Source organism: Netta rufina (assembly GCF_964035555.1).
Source record: "Netta rufina genome assembly, chromosome: 11".
NCBI classification, from domain to species: Eukaryota; Metazoa; Chordata; class Aves; order Anseriformes; family Anatidae; genus Netta; species Netta rufina.
In genome coordinates this window covers 4628840-4641351 of record NC_140134.1, presented here as the reverse complement: position 1 = coordinate 4641351, position 12512 = coordinate 4628840, and the positions used below count along the sequence as shown (strand labels likewise).

General features: G+C 36.2%; 1 protein-coding gene across 4 annotated transcripts in view; it reads right to left on the bottom strand.

The window, feature by feature from the left end:
- TCF12 (transcription factor 12) overlaps window positions 1-12512 on the bottom strand; it is a 158700-nt gene that overhangs the window by 107827 nt on the left and 38361 nt on the right. For all 4 annotated transcript variants that reach the window (XM_084293472.1, XM_084293473.1, XM_084293474.1 and 1 more), the window contains exons 4-5: window positions 7031-7104; window positions 4184-4252 (exon numbers count right to left, since the gene is read on the bottom strand). In XM_084293472.1, coding sequence (XP_084149598.1) covers window positions 4184-4252; window positions 7031-7104 — 143 coding nt within the window. The remainder of the gene's footprint in view (window positions 1-4183; window positions 4253-7030; window positions 7105-12512) is intronic.

The window sequence follows — 12512 nt, the reverse complement described above, 5'->3', positions numbered from 1 at the left end:
ATTACAAAAAAGAAAGAAGTTAAAAATAAATCCAAAGAAAAATAAAAACAAAAAAATATATATATTCTCAGAAAAGAGTGCTTCAAGGATTCAGAGAAGTCAGAACTCACCCTAGAAGCATAAAAGTTCTTATACCATAACAGGTACCCACTACAAGAGAGCTTCAATTTATATTATCCTCATGATGGTATACTATATGGTGGTTTAAGTTTTCATTCCGATTCACCAAAAACTGAGATACAAACAATAATATCAATTTCATCTTAAAACTTAAGTTATTTACATGTAGACTATTAACTTGGATGCTGCAACCGCAACTGCGCTTCATGTTTCACAATTCTATGGGCCAGAGTAAAGAGACTTCTCTGTGAACAAGCAAAACTTGTGACTGAACACAACACACTGAACAAGGCATCTGTTCTCCAATAATCAGCGTTTTCTCCAGTTCTAAATCTATTTCCAGGAAATTAACATAGTGAATAATGGACCTGATTTTAAACAACTAAACCAAACAGCCAATTACACCTCTCTGAATTCTTGTGAGACAAGTATCAATGCAACATGCAATAAGACATTTCTTTGGCCACACAGAAAGCTCATTTGAAATCATATTCCAACACTAATTTCAATATAATAGGGAGATCCAAAAAAAAACAAAAAAAAACACTTCTACAATAATAACTTATGACTGAAAACAGATTTCTCTAGCTCTTATCTAAACTATAAATCATGAAATAAAATAACACAAGTGAGACCAACATACTGGCATGAACAAGCTTGAAAATAATACTTAAGAAACCTATCTAGAGACTGTGCTTAAAATTCTGGAACCTGTTTTAAATAGAGCTGCCCATAAGTTAAATTACAAAGTAAGCTGCATTTGTGGAAACATCCTGTGCACTAAATACGGGATATTGAATTTAGGCTTTGGTTTCACACTGTATCATCTGCTTACTTATAGAATACATCAGGAAAAGCAAATAATCAGCAGAACCACCACCAATCTCCCTCCCCCAACAACAACAATAAAAAATAAAAATAAATTAAAAAAAAGAAACCAGAGGACAAAAAGGACACAAGTACAACAGACTTGATAACACTTACTGTATTTCTGTGTCCCTCTTGTCTTGTTTTGCTATTTAACAGCTTCCTTTCTTGTAATGTACCTGAGATTAAGAGGTATAAAATACTATTTCAAAACCTGCTATCTCATTACTATTGGTTTTTTGACTTCTTTGCAAATTAAAAGTACTACTGGTGGGGGGGGTGTAAAAAGAATAGAATGGGCAAATAATATTTTCGGCTCCAATGTATATCTAAGTCTTTTACATACATGTAGGGCATAACCTGTTGACTGGTGCTACATTATTATCTATGTCTAGCAGCGGTACCTTGAATGGTTCAACTCTGACTTCAAATAGGTATTTATAAGAGTTACGCAACTCAACAGGAGAGGAGAATAGACTGCATACTCAGTGCTGAAACTTGATTTTATGCTAAAACAGGTCAAAATGTACATTTACAGCGTTTATTGCAATATAAATGCTGGAAAATACTTCAAGCACCCATGGTAGAAGTTTTGTAACAAAAATATCGCTGCTAATTTATTTTAAAAAGTTAAAATTACCACATATGTATGTATTAGAAAAAAAATGAAAAAATATATAGCAAGGAAATGTCTTATTTTAAAAAAAAAAATATATGTATTTTTCTCTTTTGGAAAGAGCAATTTAAACAGATGAAAACCTTGTTCCTTTTTTCATTTTCCGAAGAGTGTTGAAACAAAATCAAAAATATGAAAGAAAATCCCAGAGCATCATGATTCAGAAAATAAAAGCCACTATTAACCATGCTACAATAGAAAGAAAAACTTCATTAAAAGATTATATTTATCCAAAAAGAATAAATATACCAACTTGTTGCTAGGTTATGCGAATCAATGACAACTCCCAGACAAAGTGGAAAGCCAAAATTTTGGAAGCATCTCACAGCAGGAAAACAAAATTTTCAAGAGCTATAGGGCAAGACATTATCATGTAACAATCAAACCGCTACTTGCTTTAGCACCTCTGAATTGGCTTCGAAGAGCTCAGCAGAGCAAGGCTTTAAAAACCAGCTTTCCAATTCTCTGCAGCATATGCTAAGAGACAGCTACCCTTCTAATGCAAGGGATTACGAACACATACAAAAATCTCTAGCACTACATCGCTCAGATAAGGGAGAGACTTGCATACATTAATCAAAAGACAGCAATCCGAAAACCACCACAGTTGCCCAGATCAAGGTAAAATCAAGATTGAATAGTCAGAAAAAAAGAAAGCACCCCAACTGATGGCAAATTTGACACAGTATTGTAAATGGACTTCATTACAATCATTCAAGATTAAAGCAGACATCAGCATTCTGTAGAATTCGACTGACCTGCTAATTAGCTCCCCTGAATTATTCCTCTAAAAATAAAGCTTTCCTACTTTTTATTTTCCACTATAGATATATTTTCAAGTGGTTCATTTTTCTAGCAAAACATTCACTCTATGCAAGAGATTTTGCACACAGATGTCACTGATTCATACCTTTTCACGAATTTAAGATCATCACAGCCGATTCTAAATATACAAATACCCACTAATCCTCCAGTGCTAGAATATTTAGCGTTATTAGGCATTGAAAAACAAGGCTATTATATAAGGTTTTCTCAAGTCTACAGTGATTCTCAGACTTTCCAACTTTAATGCTAGTTCAAAACACTACCAAAAGAGAGAGTCAAGTAAACTAAAATGTTATGGGATGTGAGAAGGATTTTTGTGAATTTATTACTGATCAACAGATTAAAAGACAAAACACCCCACCCCAAGCACAGGAATATTGCCCAGTTTTCATAGTGAAAGGAAGTTACCAATGTGTTTTCCCCATTTCCCCCAAAAAAACTGTACTCAGATCAACATTCTTCAACAGCTGCATGAATAAATAGAAAAGACTGGGTAAACAGAGAGATGGTAAAATTTATTGATAACAAAAAATGTTTTCAAACATCCTTACTAAATATTAGCGCAGAATTACAAAGCAAGTTCTCTACAAAATTTGCAATGAAATAGTAAATAATGTTTGGTGTAAACACAAAAGAAACATGAGAAATGTGCTTAAAGAAATAATTGTGACAGTACAAGATGGGAACTACTGCGGAGTATAAGGAAAAAATCTTGGTATCCCATATAGTTTTTGAAACAATGTCACTTCAGAGCTCAGTGACAGTCAAAAAGTGCAAGACTTAGGAACAAGTAAGAAAAGAACAGAGAAGTATTTTTGTCATGCAGAAACGGACAGCATACCCTCATGTTGACTAGCACATGCAGCAGTAATCAACCCAATTCTAAGTTATGCAGAAAAATTCAGAGATTGGTACCAAGAACTAACCTAACCAGAAGCTAGGTAAAGTTACTATATGAGAGACCAGTAGATTATGATTGCTCAGTTTGGTGGAGGAGACACATGACTGGCATGTACAACAAAGATGTTCATGAAAAAAAAAAAAAAAAAAAGAAAAAATATGAAGTACGTAAGTAACAACTAATCACCACTCATCAAAACACAGGAACATGGTAGAAGTCAGTTAAATCACTGGTCAGCACACAACCATCAGTATTTTTGCCACAGAATGTTTGCTATTTTTGCCAAAACTATAATCACGATAAAAAAAATTCACAACTCTCAGAGAACAAGTCCACCAGTAGCTATAAGAACAATGTCTGTAAGATTGGCTCTGTCCAGACAGTCTCCTAAATCCCTAAGTGCTGGGCTTCACCAGGATTGTACATCAGTAAAGGCGGCAAAATAATTGCCCTGCATTTATACTCTTTCCTTAAGCATTACCACAAACAGACCTTTAGCAGGAGGAGAGAAAGGAGATCAGAGGAAGATCTCCCTTTACCCAGTCTTCCACCATCTTACTTAATGATCCTGTGAAAGGTACACATTTAACTACCATTAATTCCCAATCTATTATGTGCCTCTGGACATTCCAGCCAGTATTTTGCCAACGATTTAAACTATTAAACAATTCCGTCGCTGTACTGTGACTTCTAAGGAAAAAACTCCAGTAGCCAGCTGCAGGCAGATTTAAAATAAATAAATAAATAAATAAACAAGCCACCACACACACAATATAAAGAAGAGAAATCGGTACCTCTTGCGGTTTCAACTTCTCTATGTCCGTGGAGAGGTCTGAGCTTTTTCCATGAAGACTGCCATTTTCCTGTAAACAAGGAAGTCGTAAGAACAATTACGACAAGATGAACGTTCTATACTGAAATTACGAGAAAGCACTGCATTCTGAAGCATTAGAGCCAAACATATTAGCAAGATCATTTTGACTTATTTAAATACTAAATGATATTCATCAGAAGATGTAACGGAGAAACATAAAAGGTAAAGTCCATCACTTGCCCTGCTGACTGTGAAATATTATTATCTATATTCCTGCAATACAGACCCCTGCACTCATTTTTATCTATTCTGGTCAGCGTATGAAGCAGTAGCCAGAAGTTACCTATATTCAGAATTCTAAATAAGTATCGTTGTGAGCCTCGTTAGTTGAAAGAAAACCAAGAAATAAATGACAATAAGTCTTACCCAAAACATATGCACACAAACTTGGTTTAGACTCATAAATGAAGTCTGGTGCTTTTCCTGGGATTACAATGCAAAAGACCATTTCCTGTGTTCTACTTTTTTTTTTTTTTCCTCCAGAAAAACCTGGCCATGGAATGAATTGATTTGTACCTCTTTATCATTACAAATCCTATATCCAGACAACACACAACTCTATTGTTCATGACCTTTTAGGGGAAAACACAAGAATAGCGTTTTCCTTTAAGAGGAATTCAATTTTTCCTTAAACAAAGCTGTTATTTAAATGACATCCCGGACAACCATTCTTTATTGTTTCATGCAGGGCTCTACAGAAAGTTTGCTTTTCCTGTCCCATTATCTAGCTTCAAGGTGTACTGAAAACCCAGACAAAGAACTAAATACCCTCTGAATTGCTTCGGATATCCATTTCACATCAATTCTGCAAAAAATCTATTCCAATCCTGTGGGACACGCCCTTCTTATTACTACTCTGTGTTTGAAGATGATATACTCCATAAAACCAAGGAGATTTTTTGCAGTCTTTCAAAAACAAGCCTCCTAAGACAACCAACCACATAGGGCCCAAAGGACAACCTAAACCTACCGTCGCCCACCAGCTGGTGTCTGATCTGCCAGGAGCCATTGCCATACCAGCTCCACAGCTGCCAACAGCTCGCAGATAAGGTCATTCCATGAAGAAATTTATGGACATGTTCCATGCTAACCTAAGGCTTGCCCTTATGTTTATATATTTTAGCAAGCTTTCTGAAAAAAGGTAGTGTAGAAAAACATCTGTAAAAATATTCAATGAACAGGAGTCTGTCATTAACTTCAGTACTTTTTCCTCATGCAGGATTTTTGTTGTCTTTAAGATTAAAAAAGAAAAATCCCCTAATGAAGTGAAAAAACTTTACCACCTCAACATTACAAGTACACGAACAGTTTAAGAAACAGCCTTTTTTATTGAGCAGGATTACTTCACTTTCAACAACATTGCGTAATTGCTTGCTGAGAGGACTTTTTTTTTTTAATATAAATTATTTTAAGTCCAAAGTTATAAATGCTGGGAGTAGGGAGATACCTGACAAATGCAAAAATTTAACTTCTTTTTTTTTTTTTTTACTTGAATCCTTCCACAGGGATCAAGACAAGTTTATATTGACAACTGTTTTACTTTTTTTAATGATAGATGCAACAACTTTAATATATGATTTCTGGTGGTTTTATTTTTGGACAGTGTATTAATTTCCCAGTTGTGAACTTGAATCATAACTCAAATTCCGGTTAGGTCAGCTTGACTCATTACTGATTAATATTGATCAGCAATTTCATAGATGAGTGTCAAAACACTGAACACTTACAGTAAGAATACCAAATAGTAAAAGCTGTATAATAAGATTCCATTGCAAATGAAGATAAGGCATCTAAAGGCTGGGCTTCCTGCCTCAAGTTATTCAGGATGTTTTTAAGGATACCCGATTTCTACATTGCACAGAAATACTTCTGCAACACAGTTATTTTTTTCCACCCATTTGCCGTAGATTATTTATTGAAGATCAATGGGGAAAAATAAAACTTCATAGAGAGTCTTCCTAATGTTTTCCTCCAAAGTCAGATGCAGGTTTTTGCAATATCCACCTGGACAAGACCTTGTAGCCCACCCACTACATTCCACAGCAGGAGAAAGCTGCTAACAGCTCTCTGGGTCGACAGCAGTGAATTCAGAACAGATTATTTAGATCAGGGTTAACTATTATGCTGTGCATTTCTATTAATTCATTAGGTACTTAGCTCACTAGCTCTTTAGGGAGTATGTATTCGTAAAATGAAAACTGAGTAGATAAAAGGTAATGTGATTTACTACAGGAAAAGCTGGCTTTTAACCACTGAGTTGGGTTTTAACAAGACGGTATTATTGTCAGATACAAGATACTACCAAAAAACTTGGGATCCGTATGTGGGGTGGATGAAGCTACAACAGGAACAGAAGAAAGCCATTGAAAAAGTGAAGCCTCTCTCCAACACCATAACGCAGCACATACTTCAACTGGGTAATGTCAATGGAAAGGCTAGAGCTCCGTGTACTTTGCCAATGCATCTCTGCTCCTGAACAAGTAACATGACTTGTATTTTCATTTTCTGATGATACGGTAAATAAAATGCATGCTGATCATGCAAGTATACCGGTACGTACGGTTTATTTTCATAAATACTAAACATACAAATCTTTTAGCCTTAGAAATCTGAATTGGTATTGCGGCATTTCAAAGTCATTAGAATCTCTGAAGAGATGCTAACCTTTTTAAAGGAGCTTACCCTTAAAAACATGGCCAGATCATCTGCTGATTTTCTCTGTACATTCTCATAAACTTTATTATCAATTATAATGTGGGAACCTTACCCTTGAAGATTCATATGAAGGACTTGGCTGACCACTTGTTCCCCATGATGTGGCACCTGTTCGCTCATCCATACCTAGCAATAAAAAGAAAAGCACAAACCTATAATAAGAGATAGCAAAGTCAGCTATGTTCTCTGATGTAACCTGAAAGCAAATTCCATCTTTTAAGATAATATTTCTAAAAGCAAAATTTAACATGAACAATTTCCTTGATAACGAAGCTGGCTACAAAGCAACCTACTCATTTACACACCTGCAGCTGCTGAAAACAGGAGCAAAAAAAGTTAAGATTTGCAGATCTGCAGTGCCAGCCCTACATAACCTGTAAGAAGTTACCCAAGTAACAAAACAAGCTCAGCCACATTAGGCTGGCTTTTTGCACAGCATGATTTATCCTGCATCTTTAGCACAGAATATTGTAGTACGTACTGTGAAATGTACACTTGTTATTACTCTTCGCTCTCATGTCTTACTTGAGTATTGTAAAGCCTGTGAAATTATTTTCCCTATTTGGTCTTCACATTACATGCAAGATATTTTAGCATAAGGGAGAAAAAGGCAAGACAGAGTGCTTTATATTTCAATTGCCTAATAAAAAAAGAAAAACCACAAAGACTCATGATGTCTGCTCTTCTAAAAGAGGAATCTTTTTTAATTCTGTAACGGTTCTTTTAGAATCAGTTCTCTTTATGCAAATCAAGGTTACAGCTCAAAAGAGAAAGGGGAAGGAAAAAATAGGGAGAGCTTTAAAATCAGTATCAGAATATATATCCTGTGTATTATCTAGCCAACAATACCGTTGCCAGCACTTGCTTCAATTACTTTCTATTCAACATTAACTGGCTAAGCTATCTTTTAAACCACATTCCAAAACAACTAATTGCCATAGTACTCCTACAGTAAATTCATTCACACAGGGTAAGATGACTATTCTAGCAATTGCATCACTGATCATATACAGAGAGAGCACAAGACTTTTTATTTTTGAAGGAAGGAACAATTCCATCCTAAATGCACTTTGGCCTACAAAACACAACTAATTACTTTTTTCTCCCCCTCTCAACCAGACTTATCCCATAAAGGGTTCTGAAAATACAGCATAAATGCCTAATGTGATATGTAGTATAAATCACGAAGCTTTATAGCACCACAATTTAGAAAAAAGACTTCAGTGCAGGTTACTCCACACCATCATTCTTAAGTCCAAACTTTATATTGCAAATTTGTTTTCGCTAATGTATCTCAGACTGGCCACATTACAAATAAAATGCAAGAAAATACAAGCTGGTATTTAAGTAGCTACTTATGCAGTGATAGCATTCTAATCATTATTTCCTTAAGGAACATGCTTTATGAAGTTATAAAATACTGTTTTAACAAAGACAGCCTGCACAAGGCATGTTAAACTGGAAGTACAGTCCAATCACCCAGACGAAAACTATGGACTCCTTTCTTGTACTGCAGGAAGAACCCTCAAGGCTGGAGAACGCTCTTTGTAAATGCAAAAATTTCCCTATATTGAGCCAAGTTCGTGGAAGTTTGCTGCATTTTGCAGCTGACAGCATTGTTGTTGTTTTATTGTAATTGATCCAGGAGCTGAGTAAAAAGTCGTGGCTGGCAGTGACAAAGGCGAAAGTAATCTTTTGGCACAAGTGACTCTTCTCTGCCAGAAACAACAGCACCAGTAATCCTATGATAATCACAACAAGTCCTCCATTGCTTTAGTTGCAGAAGACATATAGTAGGAGGAAGAAAAAAATCTTACCCTCACAGAAGTGTGAAAGTTTAAGATGAAACATAATAATCTATAGAGGAAACAAGTCAGGAGATAATGGTTATGCATGGAGTGTTTAGACCCCTAATCAGGAAAACGTGTTACTTGTTCAAAAATTATAAACTTGTGTCAGTGAGACACAAGGACTTACGTTAAGGTTCTGCTAATTAGCATATGCACAGCTAAAAATTCCCATATTTTCATTCTACCGTTTGAATTATGCATATAGATTGATCAAACATCTCTAAAACAAAAATATAACATTTTAAGGTTGGAAGGAAAATTATGTTTTAACTTCTTCACAAAATTCCTTTTTCTAAAAAAGCCCGTACAGTTAGCTGGAGTAGTCAAGAGTATCAAAACTTTTTTTTAGAACCAGGTGTTTCTCCTATTTTTTCATGGGTCATTTTTTCTTTTTCTAAAAGCCAAAAGTAGGCTTACAGCTAGATCAACTGTTTAATATGAATTTGCATGTGAGGTATACACATTCTCACTTTAAACCTCCTTGAAGATTGCACGGAATTATTTCATATACCACATAAAGAACACATACGCTGTGACTTACTGCTACAAGATGTTTTGATTTCACTTGGAACGATACCCCTGCTGCCCCCTGCCCCCCCAGGCAAAATAGCACATGCCAGACGAATTAAGAACTGGCTACCCAACAATTCCCAGCCAGGAAATCAGATACATATTTATGCTGGTGCTTTAGGAACCTGTTCTGCTTTTTACATTATTTTTTTTCCCCACTGATGATATAGACAAGAAAAAATCTCTGACTCTGCAAGAGTCAGAGACGCAGATCAACTCTAGCAGGCTGGGCATAAACTAACAATATTGCATACTTCAGTATAGCCAAAGGTATTTATGCATGAATGAACCAGAAGCGTAAGATAAACCTTCCAGATGTGGGTGGGAAGGTGGACACAGAGAGTATAAAATAGGAGCAGTAATCCCAAAAGAACATAGGAATCACCCTTGGTAATATCAATTTAACATGTCTCAAAGGAATGGTGCCACTGAAGGGGCTCAAGCATTTTCCTGGGAAACCCAAGACAGGACCGAACTGGGCAGACCGTCACCTCTGTAGAACCCCTGCCACGAGGGAAGCTGGTGACCAATCCCAGCACCTACTAATTCATCAAGGAAGTCAGCGGAGACAGAGAAGATATAAGTGTTCAGAGAGCACTGAAAAATGTGTCACACGTGGAAACGCTCCAGTATCTCGATCTGTTTACGTAATCCAAAGAAGAGGCATGTAAGGGTCTAATAATACAGATATATATATATATATATATATATATATAATGCAGATATATGCAGTTCAGCAAGCAGAAGTATAACAAGGTTCTACCCCTTCCTCTTTTTTTTCCTCCTTTAAAGCGCACTAGGCAGTGAGGATAGTAAGGCACTGAAAATGACTCGTGCTGATTTCATAGCCTTCAACCAAAATCAGTTCCTGCTGTAGTAGATATGCCATAATTTAACCAGGGAATAATTCAGTGATTTTTGTAGTTGCTGCAGATGATTCAGCCAGCAGTTGGTGGCCTGGTTCTGGCTCACAAAGCAATTCTGTCTCATGCTCTACCTCTGCCTCCCCTGCCCTCAGTCGCCCTGGAAGTGGTCTCTGCAGCTCTGCGACCTGCAAGCGCAGCCCAGGCCCCAGGAAAGGCTGCCTGTTCCTCCATCACCTCAGCAAGATCAGGCCAAACAGGTGCAAGAATACACTCCAGCTTTATAAATTGAACTCTAAAAATATTTTTAAGGTTTGGGTTAATGTCACTGTTAAGATGGCAGTGTGAGCATTTCAAGCTCTTTTAGAAGAGAGGTTGAAGAAGCCTGTTGTGTTACTACTTCAACATATGTATTCATCCTGAAGAAACAGGTCCAAACATTCATTTAATAAAAAAATTGATTTTACAAATAAACTGAAATGAAAGTTGGTGTTCTTGCTGGTTTAAGACAAAGAAGACCGTATTTAAACTTGTTTCAAGAGACTTGAGCTCTAATGTATGTGTAAGCAAGATAATATACTTTATAGGGTTACCATCTGCTCAAAAAATGATTTGACCCCAAAAAAATCACATTGTAGATTGTTATACTAGGTACTCAAGCTATGAGTTTCTATCTTTTATAGCTTCTTTATCCAATTTTGTTTCACAGTAATGATATTCCTTCAGATCAGATTCAGCAACTGAAATCAATTGCAAAAATACCTAGAGCACAAACTGTAAAAGCACAGATTGTATTTTGCATCTTAGACACCCAGGCAAACCGATCTGTTCTTAGACCCCATACTGCACCAGTCTATTGTGAAGTATGATACAAATTATGACCTGAAATATAATTTTAGACTCTGATAAGTGGACACAAAAGGAAATCAGTTTTCCTTTGTCAAAGCAATCTCAATTAAAAATTTTAAGTCTCAATAGGTTAGAGTAGTTCTCAGCCTCTTCTTGTTGATCCCAAATAGAAAACATTTCTCATTTTATGGTAGACCTAATATTTCTAATAGAATATACACAATTTTATTCTTTTAAGAACACACTTAGACTTCGTAAGCCAGATAAACTAGAAAATATACTTCCACATATTGCCATAAAAATTACTTAAAACCAAAAGCAGCTTAGACAATACATGTCATTTGGTGATCTTAAAATAAACAAAGCATGAATCAAATGGAGAGGAGAAATGAAACCTAGGCAAGCTAAGGGCAGCATAGACACTTAAGTGCCATTTCGATAAATTCAGATGCAACACTAATTCGGTAGAAGGCAAAACACTTTCGTTTCAAACGCTACAGAGCTTTCTCTATACCCCCCACGCCAAAAAGGAAAGGCAAGGGGAAACATTTCAAGCATGAAAATATATTCATGAGAAACTTCAAATCTCCATCTGTAATGATCAGAGGCGAACCAATGATAACTGAAAGCTAAACAGAACACTCCAATTTAAGTGGAGTTCAGTACTCTTTCTCATTCATAGTTCTTGGAGAAAAATGGAGGAGATCCCATTATGGTACACTTAGTCCCACCCTTGACAAAGAGTTTCAAACAATTCCAGCCTTCTACCTCAACCAGAGGGTTGCTCAAACATCTGTCTCAAAATTGACTTGTGCTCTGAATGTAACAGCTTTATTTTGATTGTTTTGTTTTGATCAAAGTGAGATTTTCCTGACCAGATCCTGCAGTTCTCTCCAACCCTTCAAATCAGAAAGGAAATTTTCCCATTGCTAACGCAATAACCAGTATTTCTACTTACTAAAGAACCAGTGGGGGTAGTAAAAAAGTATCCCTTTTTGTACCTTTTGTTCGGGAGAATAAGTTATGGTAAAAACTACCTTGAATCTTGAACCAAAATCACCTGGTATGAACTCCAGACTCCACAAGTCCTTTTGGAAACTTCCTGGGATCATTTTATGATGCATGACCCCCCTGTATGGAACCACAGGGGCTGAGGTTGAACAACTAATCCATTTTGTGGTCTAAAAGTGAGGTTCTCCTATGCTTGACTGCTTCAATATCCTAACCTACCTACCAAGTCAGGTTTACAAGCGTGAGAGTAAAGCTTGTTTGCTACCAAGGTTTAATAACAGAAATCCAAAAGCACATTGAGGCACTGCAGAGATTGATGCTACCCTGAATCGGCATCACGTATCTTAATTATGACCTATAAAATATTAGCTGCCATTTTTATTTGCAAAGA